This window comes from Ostrea edulis, chromosome 5 (assembly GCF_947568905.1).
Source record: "Ostrea edulis chromosome 5, xbOstEdul1.1, whole genome shotgun sequence".
Classification (NCBI taxonomy): Eukaryota; Metazoa; Mollusca; class Bivalvia; order Ostreida; family Ostreidae; genus Ostrea; species Ostrea edulis.
In genome coordinates this window covers 47,940,433-47,962,988 of record NC_079168.1, presented here as the reverse complement: position 1 = coordinate 47,962,988, position 22,556 = coordinate 47,940,433, and the positions used below count along the sequence as shown (strand labels likewise).

Sequence of the window (22,556 nt, the reverse complement as noted above, 5' to 3'; positions counted from 1 at the left end):
ATATTAAATAGTACATGTATATGTATTCAATATATTTGCATTTTCCATTCATACATATAAAATTGAGCACATCGAAAGCTGAAAATGCCCATCTCGTCACTTCCAACTTCAGCCATGTAACACAATTTTGGCGAGCTTCCGCTTTTGGGAGCATTCCATGTGCATTAAGAATAAAGGCAGATATCTCTTTCAGTTAGAGAGATGTCTCTCATGAACTCGGAAAGAGGTATCTTTTCTGTTTTAATAGATATCTTTCATTCAAAATCTTATAAATATATTTCTCTATGTGAAAGAGATAATCTCTCAAATTAGAGAGATAACTCTCTGATTTAAAGAGAGATTTCTTTCTTTAAAGAGATATCTCTTAAGTTAAGAGATGTTTCTCAAAATTAAGCGACATTTCTTAACCTTAAGAGATATCTCTCAAAGTTGAGAGATATCTCTTTAAAATAAGAGAGATATATCTTTAATGTAAGCATATCTCTTTGAATTAGAGAGATATCGCTCAAAGTTTAAGAAATCTATGGCAAGCCCTTTTACCATTTATTCGAAAAGTTATGTATCTCTTTCATTTAAAGTGAGAGATATCTCTTAATTTTAAGAGATATTTCTCTAAAAAAATAGATATCTCTTTCACATAGAGAGATATTTCTTTCATTTAGAAAGATATCTTTTTCACCTTTAGAGATATCTCTTACATTTTGAGATATATCCCTTTCACTTAAAGAGATATCTCCTATACTTTGAGAGATATCTCCTTCACTTAAAGAGATATCTCTCTAAGAATTCCTAGAGATATCTCTCTCAAAGTATAAAAGATATCTCTTTAATCGTCGAAAAAGAGATATCTCTCAAAGAGAAAGAGATATGTCTTTCCAATTTTTTTTTTATAAGTTTGAATACTTAAGGAATTCTCCCTAAACCTGAAGCCCGCCAAAGCATGATGGCTGCAATCCCGAGCGAAGATTTTGCGTTTACCGCATGTGAAGTGTATACAGGTAACAAAAAACAAAGACAATAATTGATGAAATATGTGAGCTAAACTGGATTTACATTTACAGCCTCTCAGCAAGTTGATAATGTTGCCTCAACCACCTCTTCAACTATGCTGTGTTTAATTTAAAGAGATAGAGATATCTCTTTTTGAAAATTTAAAGATATATCTCTCTAACTTAAAGAGATATCTCTCTTTACATCGATAGAGAGAGATCTCTTAAAGCTAGAGAGATATCGTTTTCTCTCTGAGAGATATCTTTCCGTCGTCGGGTACACATGGGTGCTTCTAATCGATTCTCTCCATCGTCACCCGATCGTGTGTTGACTCAAAACCGTGGTTTGAGACGATGATATCTTTCTAGCTTTATTAAGAGATATCTCTCAAAGAGAAAGAAATCCCTAGCGTAAAGAGTTATCTCTTTTGTTAAAAGAGATATCTTTTGTAGTTAAAGAGATATCTCTTTTGTTTAAAGAGACATCTCTTTTGGTTAAAGAGATATCTCCCTAGCGTAAATAGATTTGTGGTCTCTAACTTACCACAGGTATCTGAATTTTAATCAATAAATGGAAAAACGGGGGGAAAACCCCAAAAAACAACTCTATCTATATATATGAATGGAGTTGGTAATGAGAAACACTTCCTATTATTTTGTACAAAATACGATCACTTAAGGAATAAATATTCAAAACATTTGGATGATTTGAATGCAAATTCCATAAAAAGCCTCATAAATCCTGAAAATTATACATTCACAAAACATTTTTGTCAATATTTGAATGAGTGTTTTAATCTAAGGTACACTGAATTGAGAAACTAGGACAATTGTGGTTAATCTGAAAATGTGTATTTATATTATATATATATACTAGTATATGATGTTAATTTATGATGTACGCCTCATGTTTGGTAATCGTCAATAAAGCATTTGAATTTGAATATATATACGTTGGTGTCAAAACGTATTTCATAACATTACGGTAGCATTTACGCTGTTTTATATGAATAAAAACACTTTACTATACGAAAGTTGCATATTATTTTGACGACAATTTTACATTCTATCCATTCGATATCAATACATCTGATTAAAATGCGAATTATTAAAATGCATTAGCTTGGATATTCTGATATTAACGTAAATATTGCATGTAGACAGCAAACGACGGTGTCGCACACATTTTACTAAAATGTTAATAGCTTTCTTAAAACTAGTGATACAAACATAAAATTTTGCAGAATAATTAAGATGGTGATGTTGATAATATAACTTATTAAAATTATGATGTCACCTAATATGTACGATGTAGACGCTGATTTACAATGCAAGAATGGAGGTGTAGATAAGCCTTAACGTTAGGAAAATATACCATGTCCATGGCACATTTTGTAAGTACATTTGGATATTTGAGAGAATTCTGAATTATTTATTCAAAAATTGAATTAATATTTGGATAAGTGATTTTAATATAAAAATAACTATACTTAAGAAACGGTGAATATTGTATTATATGGGGGTTAAGTCACAATTTGAAATTGTCTGTTAATAGAGTTTTTTGGTTATATTGAGTTAACGGTCTGTGTTAAATAAAAACGATTTTAGAAATAGGTTTTTATATTATTTTTGAATATATTTTTGAACAAAATTTTAACATAACATGTAGTTTATTGTAACAGTTAAATGGTAACGAATGTATAGCTATGTGTCACAATGATAATTTGACGTTCAAAACTTCACAGATAATTAAGATATTTATTGAATCAAAGTAATTTAAGAATGCAATTTTAGAAATATGCACCTTTTGAATATCATTTACGGAATGTGCAAATCAAAATTTCATCTTAACAAAAAATTTGAGTTGATTTTGCTAAAATTTGTTTGTTTTTGAGACAATCTACGGGGTCAACACTGAATGTCACACCTTGCCGTAATCGTATTATGTTAATTGAAATTGAGTAACTGTTTCAAAATCAATCATCCGTATAGATTGATATCGACAAAAATCAAGAAATTTTATGATTTTTAATGAATGTGCATCTCTTGAAAAGGTGTTTTCTTTAATTTAAAATATATGCAGTCTAATAATTACAAAATTCAAACAAAAAATAAATGTCAACACGTTTTGTCACAGACGTAAAAACATGACCGTTTTGACGTTACGATGAATTACATGTGCTTGTAATTATATCTCAATACATGTATATATCAAAAGAAATATCGGTTTTATAACTACACAATGCAGCATTGTTGTGATAGAGTTAATACAATTATACAACATAATCATATTTAATATTGAATTAAAAATATATTTGTATTTAGGTAAACTCAAAAAGTTTTATAATGCATTGGTTATGTATACAAGTACATTTTTTGTCTTAGAAAGGAGACTTCAAATAAAATTATACATACATGTAACTTTGACACATTCTATCATTACCATTGACATGTAAGAAAATAAAAGAGGACCTACACTGTAATACAGATCCTTTGAGGGATTCTAACATGTAAGTTTGAATTAAACATGTGTTGCTATGCAATATATCATTTCATATCTGTTTAGATAACTTTGGAACAGTTTTAGCAATTTATCACTAACTCTAAATTTGTACCTTAATAAGAAACCCCTTATGCCATACATGATTAAATGCCTTTGACAAATCACCACAAACCATGTACATGTAGCGATGTTTCCTTTTAGCTTCTAAAAATTACATGCTCTGTTAACTTAGGAATGGACCGGGGTAACTATTTATTTAAGGCCCACGAGATCAAGCTGCATGGACAATTTTCGTTCATGCTAATCATATGAAATCAACAAGTGGGGAGCATCATTCTAGTCCGGAGGCAGAGTTGTTCGTGGAAAATATTTTGTTCAATGCTGGTGTTGTAGCATAGAGCCCCCCCCCCCCCCCCCCCCCCGCATAGACTTTCCCTCCGGAAAAACGGGCCCGGGATAGACACCCCCCCCCCCCGGAAAGATGGGTCTGGCATAGAATTTCCCCGCAGGAAGAATTAAACCAGGCCCAATCCCCTCCCCTAGGAAAAACCGCCCCAGTATAGAATTCCCTCCTAAATGACAGTACGCTTTTCCTCCTTCTTACATTTTAGCTATGTATCCGTTTCCAGTTCTATTACTAGAATTCTCTTGCTTATCTAGACCCAGGGATTCTTCTTCTTATTTTTATTTTTTTTTCAAATTTTGAGCAGGGTCTTGTGTATCACAATCATCATCTTATGTTTGTTTGTTTTTAAAAAGGAAATTATTCAAGTCGTGTAATGGTATATATCAAAATTCATTCATACATCTTAAGTCTTTGCTGATATCTACCAGTATCTAACCTCTGAAATAGTGAATTTGGGAAGATGTCAATGTCTTTTTAATTTAAAATTTCGAATTTAAATAAACGGTTACTTTTTTTTATACAGTGCATCTAATTTACTTTTTAGATATTTTAATTGTATATCCTTTATTCGACTTTTTACGAAAATCCCTAATGATATTGACCATCGTTGAAGTCTTTTGGGAAGCATATTGTATAAAATTACTATACGCAATTCAAAGTTTTCGGGTACCGGGTAAACCCAACTTCAACATCTCAAAAAAAAATCCTTTATTTCATGAATATCGTAATATTAATGAGCGCATATATATCTATTTCATTAAACTATAACAATTTAACAGCACATATTTGTTTCTTTTTTAAAAACTTTTTATTTTGATAACATGTACCTCTTTATAGCAATAATAACAAATTTCATTGATTAATATCTTCAATAGCACATTTTCGAGTTACTGCCGGAACACCGTTTTTACCCGAATTTTACACGCGCCCTCAGATTTGGTTAGCCCTAGGCATTTCCGGTTTTAAAACGTCAAGTTTCAAAATGATAAGAGATAACTTTTTTAAATCGATTTTTTAATGGAAAGTGACAGACCTTAGGCTCTTTTTTTTCTCGGATCGAGGGGTATCTTGTTTCTTTTGTAGAAAATTTTTAGTTAGTTCAGAGTTGTGCGAGATTGCAGTGGAACTGAGAGGTAATACCACTTGAACATTGTCGTGAATAAAATTATATTAAACAAAGTGTTTTAATTTGTCTATAAAATTTCGGTCTGGTAAAATGTAATTCGGTCGTGTAATATTGAACCAATTGTTCAGTAAGTACCAGAAGAACTTTTGATGCACTGCGCCAGTGGCGGATTAAGAGAGAGAGAGAGGGGGGGGGGGGGGGGGGGAACAGTCCTCCCACCTTTCGCCACAAATTCAAAAATAATGCAAGTATAAAACTCACGATTTCTCACCCAAAATGGCGTACTATTTTGGCTAAAACTTTACTTTCAACCCCCCCCCCCCGGTCGAAAACTTGCGATATTTTATAACTTACACGCAGGATTCTGTGTACAGTCTTGCAAGAACGAACATGGGTTCAGATTAATCACTTCAATCCATATTGAAAGTGTACAAATGTCATAAATGCTCAGAACAGTTGCCATTAAATCGGACTGGATTCCAGTAACGAAGCAGACGTCAAATCCTTACAATATATGGGTGCTGGTGCACCAGTCAGGACAAATTGTGTCTGGAAGTTGTATTTGTGTTGCGCAAGTTTTTGTGTTGTTTCAAGTTTGGTTCCAATTTTGTCATATATTAGAAATAGATTATATTACTGTTAAGCAAAAATATGTGGTAAAAGTATCACACCATGTCAGATATCATTCCCATTGTGGTATGTCATCCAATCATCAACATATATTTGATTTTTCATGTTTTTGTATATCGTAATTTCTCATTTCCCAACAGCTGTTTAGTTCCTTTCGTTTTTGTACTAATTGTTGTTGATCATTCTGCAAATTGTCTTGATATTTCAAAGCTAGCATTTTTATACTCTGATTGGTGGCTATGTTTTATTATCATCATGAACATTTGAACATCACCACTGTCATTTTTATGTTACGAATTGATCATGGATTGGTAATAATATCCAAGCAACTGATATTAAAATATTCCAAGAGGGTAACTATAATCAATCTAAGAAATATTCAAAACAAATTAGAAGATAGATAATAAACTTTATTTGAAATTACATTAGCACTAGTTCGCATTTGAAACTTAAAACACGTTCAATTTTCCAGTGCATAACGGTTCATTAGAACATAAATGACAACATTCTATCATTAAATTATAATACACTTTATAAAAAATGCTCCCACATTTTCATGAATATTCTCTAATCGATCTAGAATCTATTGTTGCGATAATGGAAAGTGCAAATATTCAATGACACTCCAGTATGCTGTTTCACGCTCCCGTCACTGGATGTACACGCGACTCTCTGGACAAACAACATCAGGGTTCTAGGATTTCGACTTCAAATCCAGGAGCTTTGTCATTTCTTCCATTCTTATATCGGTCTGTACTTCCATTTCAGCTGTTTTCTTGATGTTTCGAGGTGACGAGAAACCAATATAATTGCGATTAGTGGAATAATTATCATCACTAAAACAAAGTTTCGATATCTGGAAAAAGAATAATGAAAATAAATTTTGTGGCTGTACTGAATATTTTAAACATAATACCAGTGTTTTAATGTGCAACCAAGGGGCGGCACTTCGACACCGCATTTGTCTCTACTTCACTTGAAAAAATGGGGGGGGGGGGGGGTCTGATTTCAAAAACGTTTTTATACCAAATGAAACATTACTGAAGCATATAGGTTAAATAAAGCTTTAAATGAAAGCCGTTATATTACACTCCATTAGGTTGCTACCCAAATATAGTATCTAATGAGTCTATTTCCTCGTATATAAAATTGAGACCCCCCCCCCCCCTCCTAGCACCACCAACACTGTTTTTCGCAGTGTTCCACTATGTCCAATGCAATTTTTTATAATTTGTTGAACAAACTTTATAAACATATTCAGAATGTATATATACATGTATGGGAATTAATAGTGAACAGTCATTGAATTAATTTGTAAAATATAAATTACAAACCAGTTCATGCTACTGTGAGATGGATGGCTCGACGTCCCGCTTGTCGAAAGAACTCGTACTTTTCAACTTCAAAGGCTGTTTATAGTTGTTGTTGGCAAACAGTCAGGTAGGGGTTTTCCTTTGTAGGCGTTCAATCTACGAAGTGTTTGGAGTACAGTCTATAACTAGTACAAGTTCATGATGTTTCGAAGGTTCGTAATCTATTTGTTTCATCAACTTTAATCACGCTTTTCGGATCTTTTGTCTGTGCCAGAAAGGGATAGAATATAATGTTTTTTGTATAACCATACTTTCCCATCTTCCACGAGTCCTCACCCTGAGCAGTAGTATCTTGCTTTTGATCCCTTCGTTTTCTTCCCAACAGATGCTATTTTACCGGAAGTATCGAAGGCTAACCAAATCTTGAAATCACGTGATCACGTTATATAAAATCTAGAATAAACACGCGTTCCGGCACTAACTCGAAAATGTGCTATTGCATGGGTTTGCTTCATTCTATATTTATTCAAAAGAAAATATTCCGATCGATGAAATCCGGAAATAGGAGGGGGGAAATTCTATACTGACTTTGTACATAAACAGAAAAGTTATGAAGATCACGGAGGAAATATAGACTAATTCTGATTAAGTCGCAAGTTTAGTTTAGCCATTATATAATTTACCTAAGTATAATGTCTCGGGAAAAATATCCAATTCGTTTTATGCTGCGTTCGCTTCAACTGTCATACCCCTGTCATATCAATTATATATTTTTTTTCATCAAAACTTCTTATAACGTAAATTAGATTATATCGATGTTATGACGCTGCGTTTTTTAACGTCATTTTGACGTTACCAAAATTGACACCAATAGCGTGCGCGACGTCATAGTGGTTTTTTTTCTACATTTTTCTATTTATATCTATTTACTGATTAAAATTCAGAAACCTTTAAACTTACAGAGATATCTCTACAACTCTCTAATGTAAAGATATCTCTCTCTTATATATATATCTTATTTTACGAATAAATAGTAAAAGGGCTTGCCATAGAAATATTTCTTTTTCGAATAAATAGTAAAACGACCTGCCATAAAGATATGTTTTGTATTGATTTTTGTTTTGTTTGTAGTTTTTGGAAGAGTTGAGAGGGTCTGGGGTGTGTATAAATTAATTACAAAGGTGTTTAATGCATTTATTCTCACTGATCATGATGTACCCATAGATATTTTGCTCTCTTCAAATCATTCCATGACATGCTTCGACCAACTCCAAAATCGCATTAAAAGCTTAATGGGTTGAGTTATCATTTAATAATCGTAAATTTACGTGGGAGTTGAGGATCCCCCCCCCCCAAAAAAAACCCCCATAGCCTGGTTCCCGAGGCATTCCGATTGTGAGGCCTCGGGAGCCTTCCGATTGTGAGGCCTCGGGAAAACAACCTTTTGCTGCCTCCATCTTATTTTGATCACATGATCGTCTATTTATTTATAGATATGTCCACTTTCGTAGGGTTTTCAGCTTATCACATGATCAAATATAAGTCTAAAAAACATACTGCCCAAATCTTAAAAATGGTATAGTTAGTTTTTGAGGAAGGCCCTATTTGTGTAACCAGAGAGTAATATCTTTTTTTTTTTTATCTGTGCAACTTACACACAAGACAAATCCTGGTCATACCTGTGCATAATGGTATGACCCGATATTGCATATACACCACAAGAACTATTAACATTATGGTAGTAAATTGACTGTAAGCATGGCAGGAGCCAAACCTGGCGTCCATGTAGTACAGCTTAAACCGATTCAGGTTCCAGAGACTTTAGTGAAAGGGAATAAATTCATAAAATGGGACGAGGTAAGATGTAAAGACAACGTATCGGAAGCCATTCTTATGCATGCCCCTTGTTAAACAAGTGATGCGTAATCATTTATCGTTATGTCTGACACATGTGTCGCGTAGGGTTGACAGAACTTGGTGGTTAGGGGCATTTCCCCTAAAAACTGCCAACAAATGCAATGGCAAGTTGCACCAGTTAAAAATTTCATTTCTGATGACCTGTGTGAACATCGGCTCAGACGGAAAACAAACTAGTGATCCCAGCTCCTCCCTTGTTTATAATCACACCTGGGTTCTATTCAGACACCTTTGTGGTCAATGACAGTACCACTCAATGCTTTCCTTACATGCATTAAAGCCCAACATGTTTCATGGGACCCTGGAGGGCAATGGTAGCATATTTTGGAAGCCACACCCACATCGTGTGTATGCTACTATGCTTTCAAGATAAGAAATTGGTGTCATTTCTTCCTATATCAATGAATGGACATAACCTAGCTGTATTGGATTTATTTTTGATTGTCAATACTGACTTATAACACAAACACTTTGCATGCAGTTCATCATTCCATAGGAAACAAAAATATTTTGCATTCAGTTCCATCATTCCATCTAGTACTGCCATTCTCAAGGTGTGTTGACAAAACATATCGTGGCAAACACTCGAAGCCATCATTGCTAAAGTAAATGAAACATTCACACACCATGCAGGTGTTTATTTCTTTTAAGAATGTTCGGAAGTTAGATTACAAAATCTGTGATTTTTAAAATTACATTATATATATATATATATATATATATATATATATATATATATATAAACATTTCAACAGGAAAAATCTAAATATCCTATCTATTTCATTCAAATGCATATTTAAAATTACTTGTATGGACTGCAGGATGTATACATCCTCTTGAAATTACTGTTTTTTTACTCTCTCTCTCTCTCTCCTCTCTCTCTCTCTCTCTCTCTCTCTCTCTATATATATATATATATCTATATGTGTTGCAATTAGTGTGCTATGTAATGTTAAAAAAGACTAAGTACACATAAAACTCTCTCATTCAAGGGTATTCATTGGAATGTCAAGAAATGTGCAGCATTGTATACTTACTTTAAGTGTATTCTAGCAAATTATCATTGTATGCTTGACATGCAGTATCTTGAAAATACTTGAACTGAGTGTGAAGAACAGTATCTCTAATAGTTTTGTCATTGTGATAATAGGAAGTATACCACACTCCAAGAAAGTTAACATGCATGTTTAATCTATATTATATTAAATTTGAGGTGGAATGGAATATTATAGAGAGAGAGTAAACAAACAGTAATTTCAAGAGGAAGTATACATCCTGCAGTTCATAATAGTAATTTTAAACATGCATTTGAATGAAATAGATATTCATATATTTAAAGTTTCCTATTGAAATGTTCATTGGGAGGTTCACAATTTGTTCTACCAACTTTTATTTTGTTTAGAGAAAAAAAGATTGTTAAGTTATGAATTACTGACTGTTGTCACACTGGCATATTTATGCAGCTGTACTGCATTTCAAGTGGTTTTCAGGTACATGTGTTTTTGCAATGCATTTTATAGCATTTGGTTTTCTACAGGTGTACATGTACTTTCGCTCTTCATTTAACTTTGATTGAAAGAATATAAGATTTTCTGATATGAAACAACTTGGATAAAGTTCATGCTTGTTTCTTTTATTTAGTTGCCCCTTAGGTAGTCGATTATTTTTGAAATATTTAGACTATGGAGGTCTTGGTTTGAAATGATAAGAAACATTATGATAAAATGAAGGTTTAGACTGTTATTTTAGTTGAACAACAAACATGTACTGTGTGGCCAGTTTTCAGATCATGAACATGATGAAAGTGAAAACACCATTGCTTTATGTTGTCAGGAGTATTTGTTGACAGTGTGTCAGATCAGTACACCCAGTAAGATATTTCTATCAATGTTTCAGAGGGACATTCTTTTAATAGAGTTTTTGAAATAAAAAAAAATCACTGGTTAAGTTAATTGACTGGTGAATTGATGAAATTTACTGTTCTGAAGAGATTTACCAGTCAGAAATTTAGTTACTTGAATGAAAAAAAAACAACAACAAACAAAATAAAACTTTAAAAGAAATTAATATCTAATGTAAAGCCACAATATTCATGGCATCATGACCGGAGTAAGAGTAAATTTGGACCGTTTGAATACCATCCATGTGGCTTCAAATGCCTTATTGAATATTTGAGCATAAGGGTGAAAGACTAATCGAACCATCTAATAGCTGGTTCCCTCTGAAGTTTTGGACAGATTATGTCCGAAAAATTACTGGACTTTAGATATATACAGTATTCCCTTGATATTTTGACCCCTGTTTTAATGTCACCTTAGCTTATTGCTTGAAAATCCTAAAGAACAGATTTCTCCCCATGTTAACACCCCCATTATAATGCCAACTCCGCATAATAACATATGCCACTGATTTTCACAAACAAATAGTCAAATTTTATAGTGTCATAATTATATATGTACATATAGCATAAAATGTATTACTATCATGAAATTAGAACAAAATTTGTAATGAAAAAACAAGAACCACAACAATCATTTTTCTGCAAGTGTCAATAGAATGTATACAATTCTGTAGATGTTGCATACAAAATGAAGCTGTCTAATGATTGTCTCTCAGGTCACCATAATGTGACCTGCAATGAGATGTTGTTGGAAACTTGTGTAGGAAGGACAGTTAATTCTCGAATTATCGCCACTTGATTCATCACCATTTACACTATAATGCCATATTTAGTCAGAGTTAACATTTGATTTTAAATAGATTGTACATTGTAGGTGTTTCTCGTGCACATTTTATTTGCAATGCATGCATTATTAAACAATTAAGAAATCAGCATGAAATATCTTCTAAGATCAATTAATGATTAATCAGTGGTATGGTATAGAAAGTGTTGGACCACCTTTAAAAAAATTGTTTGATCCCTCTCTTCTGATTCCAGAATGTTAAGCTAAATTTGTCATTTCTCAGAGGCTAAAAAAGTTTTTGGTTGAGCTGTATTTTGTCAAGTTGGTCAGAATTGAGAGGGCAGACAATTTTTTAAACACCCGCATAAAAATGTGGGCGTAGTATGCTATACTGCTGTTGTCCGTCTTGTCCCTTTAAATTTGTCTTCACAACTCCTCCTAAACCCTTTGGGGAACTTTGATGAAACTTGTTACAAAGAAAGATCACAATGTGGAGCTGTGCATATTGCAAGGGGAATGCTGTCCAATGTTTTTTAAAGGAGTTGTGGCCCTTGGACTTAATTTGTTCTATTCAAAATACTTTGTCTTCTCAACTCCTAAACCCTTTGGGGGATTTTGATGAAACTTGGTACAAAGAAAGATCACAATGTGGAGCTATGCATATTGCAAGGGGAATGCTGTCCAATGTTTTTCAAAGGAGTTGTGGCCCTTGGACTTAATTTTTTTCTATTCAAAGTACTTTGTCTTCGAAACTCCTCTTAAACCCTTTGGGGGATTTTGATGAAACTTGGTACAAAGAAAGATCACAATGTGGAGATGTGCATATACAAGGGGAATGCTGCATTACTATTTTTGAAGGAGTTAGGGCCCTTGGACTTAGATTTATTTTATGCAAGTACCTTGTCTTTGCAACTCCTCTTAAACCTTTTATGGGATTTCACTGAAACTTAGTACAAAGGCAGATCACAATGTGGAGATGTGCATATTACAAGTGGAATGCTGTCCCACTATTTTTGAAGGAATTACAGTCCTTGGACTTAGATTGATTTAATGCAAAATACATTGTTATTGCAACTCCGACAAAATCCTTTTGTGGATAATCCATAATTTATATTGATCCAAATTATTATCCTTGGATATGTATTTACTTGTTCAAATTCCTGGGTCAATAATGTATGCGGGTGTATCATGTACCGGTTTAGCGGTGCCCTATTTTTCAAAGGTGGTTTTAGGCAATAAGTTGGTATCAGTCAATTCAAATCACAATGTTTAATGTTATAAATGCTATTTTTAAAGTAAGAATTATTACAGAATGGTTGAGAATGTCCATCAATTTATTTCTATTGACACGTACTCATACATATTAATGTGTGTTATGATACACATCATCTTTGGATAGAAAGATGAAATCAAACATGGTTTTTAGCCAAGTTGCATAGCAAATCTCGGCTTTTAAATTGGCGAAGGATGGGAGTCCAGTCGGACGGGCGGTGTCCACAATTAGCTTGTCCGGTCTCTAAATTTCATACTTTTTGGTGCATCTTTGTTAGACTTGCATATCATGATCACATCCAAAAGAGGAAGGTTCGTATTTATTTTGAGGTCAAAAGGTCAAAGGTCAAGGCCACTTTGTTACTAAATGCCATAGATTTGAGCTTGTCCAGTCTCTAACTTTCATATTACTAGGGGCATCTTTGTGAAACTTACATAACATGATCACATCCAAAAGAGGAAGAATCCTATTTATTTTGAGGTCAAAAGGTCACTTTGTCACTAAATGCCATAGATTTGAGCTTGTCCGGTCTCTTAACTTTCATACTACTAGGGGCATCTTTGTGAAACTTACATAACATGATCACATCCAAAAGAGGAAGGTTCCTATTTATTTTGAGGTCAAAAAGTTCAAGGTCACTTTGTCACTAAATGCCATAGATTTGAGCTTGTCCAGTCTTTAATTTTCATACTACTTAGTGCGTCTTTGTTAGACTTTCATATTTTGATCACATCCAAAAGAGGAAGGTTCCTATTTATTTTGAGGTCAATAGGTCAAAGTCTCTTTTTCACTATATACTGTAGATTTGAGCTTGCCTCTAACTTTTACACATGTACTTGCTGGTGCATGTTTATCAGACTTCAAATCCTGATGACATTGAAGATTTATGTTGCTTTTGAAATCCAAAGGCCAAAGGTAAAGGTCATTACCACACTAAATACCTATTGCGGCCATTCAAAGCTTCATACTTCTAAACTATATTAAATACGTGCATGTTTTTACTTCGTGAGTGCAAGCGTGCATAATTTTCCAAACTGCAACTCGGCCATGCGTTTTTTAGCAATTTTTTAAATTATGGATTGACCTAGAAATGAATTGTTTTTAGATTTTTTAAAAGTCCCCCCGGTTAATAGTGAAAAAAGTTCTGTTCTTAATTTTATTAAGTGCAATGTATAACAATTTTATTGCACATGCAGTTTTGTAAGTTAATTTCACATAAAATTAGAAGGTTGTTAGATTAAAGCGGCAGTAGTTTATAATGAAGGACAGTTCTGTTAATTAAATAAGTGTATTAGATTTTAAAGTACAGACAGTTTGATTTTACAGTTTATGAAATTTATGGAATAAAAGTATTGGTTGCTTTAGCTTATTAGCTCACTGGGACATGATGTTCGGAGAGCTATTGTCATAACCCTGGTGTCGGTGTCATGCTTTTAGAAAAAACTTACCTGGGCTCTATCTTTTCAACCGAGGGGTATTGGGCTTTGATATTTCACGTATACTGGGGTTGATGCCTCATGACCAGGCCTTTCATTTGGTACCAAGACTTTTGACCTAGTGACCTTTATTGTGAACTTTGATTTATTTTTCAAACACTTTAATCTTGGCTACATATTTTGAACTAAGAGGGATAGGGCTTTTATATTTCACATATAGATGCCTCATGACCAGGACTTTCATATGGTACCAAAACTTTTGACCTAGTGACCTTCAACTTTGACCTACTTTTTAAAGTTAACCTTTTGAACCAAAGGAGGTAGTTAAGTAGAGTCATGCTTCCTGGTGAGCTATGTTGTCTTCTGACAACACTTGTATGAAGATTCTACAAATATGATTCAGCTGTTTGGATGCTTCTTTTATCTGGATACTACATTTATCTGAATGGTTTGCTTGGAACTAAAGTGTTTGGATTTATGAGGCCCTATTGTAAATCAATAATATGGTACAAAATACAGACTTTTCGGGAACTTTTTTTAATGTCAGACATTCGGTCAGTCAGTTTTAAAGATTCAATGTGTCTGACCAAGGGAATGTTTACTGTATGGAATGAAAATTAGTTTGAACAATTACTTTGTCAGTCTGATTACATAAGATATACTCTATACAATGTCTCACATTTTTCTTTCAAAATAGATCTCTGATTTATCCGTGTTTAATTTGCATTACTGGTAGTGTGAAATTTTATTGGCCAAGAAGACATGTAGTTGGAAATCTTTGTTGTATAAGTGCTTTACAGTGCAAAGAAAGCATGATGATTCTGTTGATTCACATTTCAAAACACTTAATTCGAACTGGTGTGATGTGAATCCGGAAAAACCTTTCAGTTTTTAATGATATGGGACATTTGGACTGACAAGATGGGGGTTGTAATGGGACCATCACCATTTAATTTGTTGGCCATTCTAGCAAAACATGCAGTTTTTGGAGAGTCTGAAAATATACCAATTCCATGAAAATCTGTAATGAAGATTTTGACAGGTTTCAATTTTATCATGGTATTGAATTAGATTGGAATAAATCTTGAGATCCAGCTTTTGGTCATGCAATAAAAAGGATGGATTCAAGGAGAAAAATTCATGCCAGATATTTGTGTTCATAATAATGCCTTTACAAACTATTTCACAAATTTTGATATTATAAACGTTAGGCACATGATACATCAGTGGTTTTAGAGCACCTAAGGCTTTATAAATGTACATTGGGATTTCAGCAAATAAATGTTGTCTTAGTCAGTGTTACTAGAGGCAATATACAAAATGTAGGCTTTGACTGGTCAGTAACAGTGCAAGACATTTTAACTTTTTACAGGTCAGTGAATGATCTATTTGTTTCTCAGGTGTAAAGTAAAACTAGGTCATTGACATGGTTTGGATTAGAAGTCATCTGATACAGATTTCAATGTTTATTGAAGAATCCTGTGTATTTTGAGTGTTCTGTAGTCCAACTAGTTTCAAAATAAAGCAGCTCTCTGTTTAAGCTTTAAACCATTTTTTAAGAAAGACAATGTTGGATTGTATTGAACATGCCAGATTCTAAAACATCCCATTGAGAGTTTCAGTTACATTTGGATAACTTCATACAACCATATATATGTTTTGTATTAAATCAGTTGCAACTCTAGGTGGGGGAGGTTGCACATGATGCACGCACATACCCTTTTGGGTATTTTTTTTCAACCTTGAAATTATTTTGCACCATTTTTTAAAGGCTCACCACAACTGTGGATAAAAAAAAGTACCATCAAAGATGGTGACCTAATTGCCATTGAAAATTTTCAGGATCTGTACAAATGAGATTGTCACAAGTGCAATTAGCTGGTGAATAATATTTTCCCCAAGCCGTATAGGCACAAATGTATAACCATTGTTTTGATTAGTTACATGTATAATTGTACTCATGCACATGATGTATCATCATAAACAAAAATGGTTCATACCAAATTGCAGTGAATAACAACATATGATTTGGTTACATATTAACATGCATGTACAAGCATCAAAATGCCACACAGGGTTTGTTCAGCATGACCCTTGACCTATCAACTGATTCTTAATTTCTTACAGTGTTTATAGTAATTAATATTCTATATATATACATGTATTCACCAGGTCATTGTATTTGCAACTTCTTGGAAAACATACTATGAGAATAGATATAAATACTAAGGATCTCACTTCATTAAAAAAGCATTTAGTGATCTATTTAGAAACAAGATGGCAATTTTGTGCTGCAGAATTGATAAAAACAGTTCTGTAAGAAGTAATGCTTGTTTAAATATAAATACTGAAATGTGAGAACAGGGATGGGCAGGGTTTATATGAAATATCGAAGACAAAGAAGTCATAGATGGATTTTCCTTGGAAATGAAGAACAGCTAGCTTTAGCTCTTGCTGAACTCAATAGTTGCAGAACTCTTAAACATAGTCATGCATAGGTTCCATTCTACATTTTTTTTTACTCAAACCTTTCAAGTTTGTGACTTAAATTGGAAAGTTTGTTTTTTCATTTTATTTTGTTAACACTATTTTATAAATGTATTTGTTAATCAGAATTGGGCAGTATTGAGTAAGCCATGCATTGTAAGAGTTCATCATGAAAACAAAGAAGAATTTAGTCATCAAGTTTGGTAGAAGCATCTAGTGGAGATAAGACTGCTAGTACAAGGGTTTAGGGTTTGAATCTCCTGATTCCATGGAAATGACATCACTAAATATGCATTGTATTGGTCCAGCCAACTATGTGAACATTGGGGCCTTCTTTGATACGGATATTCTTGTTTACCAACAGATTATGCAAGTATTGTATATCAGGACATTTTCATTAGACTTCATATTACATGACTAATGTTGTCAATTTATAATCGGGAAGAAATTAATAATGTCAAAGTAAGCAAATGCAATAAATAATTTTTTTTTCAAGTTCCATATTCTCACACAATTACATTTATCATATTCTCATTGCAAAGAAAGCCAAGGGTACAAGCTTCTGATAATCTTGTGGCATGTGAAAGATTCAATTTATTGGCATAGTTGTTCCACTCACAGGCAATTATGTTGCTTGGGTTTGAATTTGCTACTCTTTAATAGTGAATTCGAACCCAAGCGATATAATAGCCTGTGGTTCCACTACATTCCCCAATCTGCGGGCATTTTAGTTTTAAAATTAGGAAAAGGAGGGGGACATTAAAGTAGACTAGCTACAATTTGCACGAACAGTGATTGACCTTTTGGACGCATTAAACAGCTGAAAGAAAATGATTTATACAATGGGATATATTGTGACTGTTATATGATATATATATATATATATATATATATATATATATATATATATATATATATATAAATATATATATATATATATATATATATATATATAGATGTAAGGCTCTGACCTTGAGTTCCTTTATTTAACCTTGAGTTCCTTGTTTAGCCATAGCGAGGATTCCCAGGATTGCGATTGTTGTTTGACCTTCAATACTTCCTAATTATGTTAGAACATCATAAGAAATCATTACAATTATGAAATTATATAGCTCTTTCTCTCTCTCTCCCTCTCATTTTTAAAATTTTAAAATAAAAAAAAAGGGGGGGGTGATAATAAGGAAAAAAATGTATTGACCTTGAAGACTAGTATTTTACTAATATATCATCTTAAGACCTCTAAACTATGGTAAAACATTATTCTAAATCAACATAAATTCGGATTCGCATAGCTCTTTATGTTGCGATATCAGAATTTCTAGAATGCTGCTTCAATTTGTCTGACCTTGAAAAATATATTACCTTGAAAAATAATACTGAATCTTTTTCCTTAGACTTCTCTCCCTGGTCGGATTCACCTATTCGATTGTTGATTTTAATGCTAGATCAGTGTCCATTGATTGACTTTGTTTGTTGTTTAATCGTGTTCTTCTGGCAATCATTATTTTTCGCTGTTCACCATATCCGAATCATCAATGGTACGGACTACCTAATATTGTTTTGAACTTAATCACTCCATATCATTATCTTCCCACCATTTTATTCCATAATCACATTGTTTTGTAAGTTTTCCCTCTAAATTTATCTGATTTCTGTAATTTTTCAAGAATAATTTTATTTTCATCCCGACCCGACCATGGTACAAACTCTCTAAACCATAGTCAGTAAACACGCTTTACAACGAAACCACCACCATTTTTATAACTTAGTACAATAGTGTATCACTCTTGTCACCAATGTAGTTTATCGATACTTGTCGTTTTTGCGTGTTATTTGTTTATGTAATATATGTCTCTTGATAAAGACACGGGTTGCGTCGAAAATTTGAGTTTTAAATAACCAACAGTGTTGTGGCCTTTTCAGTGCTTTTATAAATTTCTTTACTGGCCTTGTATCTTCTCAGATCCGACACTTTAAGAAAGTAGGGTGTTGTTGGGTTTTTGTGCTTTTATATATATAGATGTACATATACATATGTATTAATGCAAACAGTAAACTGTACAGGCATTTGCTGAAGTACTGGGTATTGAATTCTTCAATACACAGTCTTAAATGACCAAATTTGGTCATAAAACTGGTCTGTATTGATTGGTTTACAATGAATTTCGATGCTGGTAGAAGTTCTGATTTTGTTGACACCAAAGTACTGGTTACAAGGTTTACAATCTCTGTGACATTTATAAGTGACAGAGCTGAATCGTCTCTTGGTCTTCAGGGATTACAGTTATTGACTGAGGACAAACAGCAGTAAATAAGAGTAGATGCTGAATGGGATGCTTCACATTGTTCTATAGACCATTTGTGTGAAAGTTTGCCACAGACATCCTGTAAAATGTGCAGATTGGGTTTGTGGATGATCATACAAGTCCTGATTCTCAGGAGGTGACATCCTTCTCCTTCCAGTCTATCTCATCAGTAATCATTCTCTTCAGTAAATATATATTCATTGCCTGACCCCATTGTGGGTTCCTGTGATCATCCTTATCGTACAAGTACATATAGTTTTGTTGATTATTTTAGAGCTGATGATTCTTATTAAGTACATTTTAAAAAAAAAAGGGAAAGGTGTTTCGCCCGATGATCAAAATGCTATACATATTCTTTGGGGATTACATGGAGTCTTCTAGTTAGATTGTCTTGAAAAATTTTCCCTAGACTTCATCTTCTCACATCGTGTATATGTGCATGTGTAAAGGGGGTAAGAATCTGCAGGGATGCATTCAAGATTGTAGACATAGGAGTGTCCATGTTCCTGCTCATGTTTTCTCCTTCTTACCATGCAGTACGTTAAGGGGAGGGGGTTGTGATTTGGAGCACTTTCAATTTGGGGAGCTGGAGTGACATTTGTTTATATATAACAAAAACATATTATATTCTATAAAGCATGTTAATGATACAGCGTTTATTATTGCGTACGTTATATGTAATGTCAGGTATATGTACTGGGTATTATAATTGCATTGTGAATTTAATCATTTTATGATCAAATACTGCACCCAAACCGTAATACCAATTACCGTGACATTAGATGCCTCACATAAGGTGGGTTAATTAGCAACTGCTAGTTTTGACAGGTGTGAATAGCTGCAGGTGAGAATATGTAAAGCATAATGAGTCTAGGCATATATATACAGCTGCAGAAATGAGAAAATTTACTGCACATGCATTGAGATAAATTGGATAAAATTAGTTCTTGGAACCTTGAAGACACTTTGACATATGACATATTCCACCAAATTAGCATAAAATGTCCGTCAATTTTTTCCCCTCTGTATTTAAAAATAAATATGCTCAAAAAGTAAAGAATGTTTTTAATTACAAACTTGAATGGACTAGAGTTAATTATAAAATCAAAAATATTTTGCCACACATAAATTGTTAAAATTATTTTGGAATGTGAATGTTCAAAATATGAGAAAAATTGACAGAATTAACTCCCGTGAGAAGTGGTACCCAACTTCTCGGGTACTTTATTTCAACTTAAATAAGAAAACAAGGGTCGAAAAAGATGTAAAAAAATGTATGTACTTTTACTTAATTTTTATCAAAAAAATTGCAAACTATTTATGAAAACAAATTATTCAAAAGTAAATTCAAAGTAAGCAGTTTTTGTAACTTTCGTTCTGTCAAACATATTGACGTTAGCACTAATGTACATGTACATAGAGATGTACTGCAAAACAATTTGCTTTGATTATTTTTCTGGAATTAAGCATTAAAAGTCATAATCTAATTGTGGAACAGATTTTATTTTCTTTAAACAAAATATTTAACTTAAGAAATTACATTGATATTTGGTCTAACATCATTCTGTCAAACTCTACTCGGCACAATGTGACATTAGCACACTTCTTTACCAAACCATTGTAAGAGTTGTGGTTCTTTATTATTATTACACCTCTCCCTGCAAGGGGCGTTGTAATGGGATTTTCCAATTAAATGGCAGGTTGAGTGAATGAGGTATCCAGATTTACGTAAAACTTCAAGCGATAGACTTTCTGTCAAAATTGCTGATGTTAGCAACATGTGACGTTAGCATAAGAAATCGTTCTATTTGTACTAAATTGTACGTCAAACTACCGGTTTATGAATTCAAAGACTATTTTATTGCAATAAAAACTCATCATGGGAAACTACTTATACTCTATCATGATTTACATCACTGCGAAAAAGTTCTGCAAGATTTTGTTCCGTCAAACAATAACATTAGCATAAAAAAAGTTCCGTCAAGAACCGACATTAGCATTGTCAGAAAATAAAAGATTCGGAGTCATTATTAAAGCACAACAAACATTGGTCTCGATGTAATGTATATAGATTACATTTAAACCTAATTCATTAAGAGAGCCATGTAGTTAAATAATTTCATAACTTATTTAGTAAACAGATTTATTAATTGCTAATTCATTTTCCGTCAAGTGTTCCGTCATAAAAATGTGACGTTAGCAACCGTTTTTAAAAAAATGAAATTAAAAGTGAAAGAATACTTTTATAATTTTATTTTTTACATTTTCTTCATCCTGAGTGTTAATATTTTTAGTTACCACAAAAAATTACCACAGTTTGGCACTTTGAAAAAACATTCCAAATGGGAGTCAATACAAGCCTTTTTCATGGAACATGTCATAAGCAGATATTCGAAATTATCGTATTTGAGGTATCACAAGTTTTTTGAACTCGTTTAATATGTATACCAGTAAGAAAAATGGCTTGGACCAGCAATTAATTTCGTCATGCGAGGGTATTCGAGATACCCCATATTCGAGATACTGATATTCACATGTACTTGTATATTGTGTTGTCATTTATGTCAATACACAATTTCCGAGATATCAACTCATCCATGATGGTGATATGTTTAGTATTCCCTGAAACACTTGGGTTGGTACAGAGTGTATGCATATAGTACAAACTCAAGTTAAATGTAGATGAGTATGTAAATGTGATTTTTGTCCAAATCGGCTGGTGATCGAGATACATTAAACTGACCATATCAAGAAGATCGAAATTGTATGAATTTGGCTATTGAATTAGATATATACCTTTGTTATTGATTTCCATTTTGACATGACCAATATTTTTAACTACGAAATGAAGTTTGATTTTTCTCTGAACTATTTTTTCCTCAATTTATTACTTATACACATTCTAAATCTGTGCTTCCTTGCAGTTAGGGTAGTTGCATGGCAGCTATTGATAACTCTTTAGGCAATATATATGAATGCTGTGACCTACCATTTTTATACCAAAATATGTTTTGCGACTTGTTGCACACAAGAGTTTAACAAAGGGAGACAACTCTTGCACAACTCAGAAATGGCATGCATCAACCTCATATGATCTACCTTTCAAAATAGAATGTTCTTAATCTTAATAAGATTTTTAAGTCAATGAGATTGTTTGGCTGTCTTTTTTTCCTGATAATTATTAAACGCCCCGCAACAAGTTGTGGGGGGGGGGGGGGGGGTATACTGGAATCGGGTTGTCCGTCTGTCTGTCCATCCGTCTGTAGACGCAATGGTTTCCGGGCTCTAAAGCATTATCCTTTCCACCTACCGTCACCATATCATATATATGGACTACCCATGGGATGAAGATGTTCCCTATTGATTTTGGGGTCAAAAGGTCAAAGGTCAAATGCACTGGACATCGAAGTAGCAATATGGTTTCCGGGCTCTAAAGCGTTATCCTTTCCACCTACAGTCACCATATCATACATATGGACTACCCAT

At 33.3% G+C, this 22,556-nt stretch overlaps 1 protein-coding gene and 1 long non-coding RNA gene across 16 annotated transcripts in view; one reads left to right on the top strand and one right to left on the bottom strand.

Annotated features, from left to right (window-relative positions):
* Positions 1 to 6,043: 6,043 nt before the first annotated feature.
* Positions 6,044 to 7,536, bottom strand: LOC125652510 (uncharacterized). Its single transcript, XR_007361599.2, has 2 exons — positions 6,989 to 7,536; positions 6,044 to 6,510 (listed from the first exon to the last, which is right to left on the bottom strand). It is a non-coding gene; the product is annotated as an uncharacterized LOC125652510 (long non-coding RNA).
* A 1,107-nt stretch (positions 7,537 to 8,643) lies between these two features.
* The window catches only part of LOC125652508 (1-phosphatidylinositol 4,5-bisphosphate phosphodiesterase beta-1-like), a 144,867-nt gene continuing 130,954 nt past the window's right edge, over positions 8,644 to 22,556 (top strand). For 12 of the 15 annotated variants that reach the window (XM_056164645.1, XM_048881747.2, XM_056164642.1 and 9 more), the window contains exon 1: positions 8,648 to 8,824. In XM_056164645.1, the coding sequence (XP_056020620.1) occupies positions 8,726 to 8,824 (99 nt within the window). In that variant the 5' untranslated portion in view covers positions 8,648 to 8,725. Of the gene's footprint in view, positions 8,825 to 22,556 lie in introns of all 15 variants that reach the window. The other 3 variants (XM_056164646.1, XM_056164643.1, XM_048881752.2) reach the window with 2 other exon arrangements.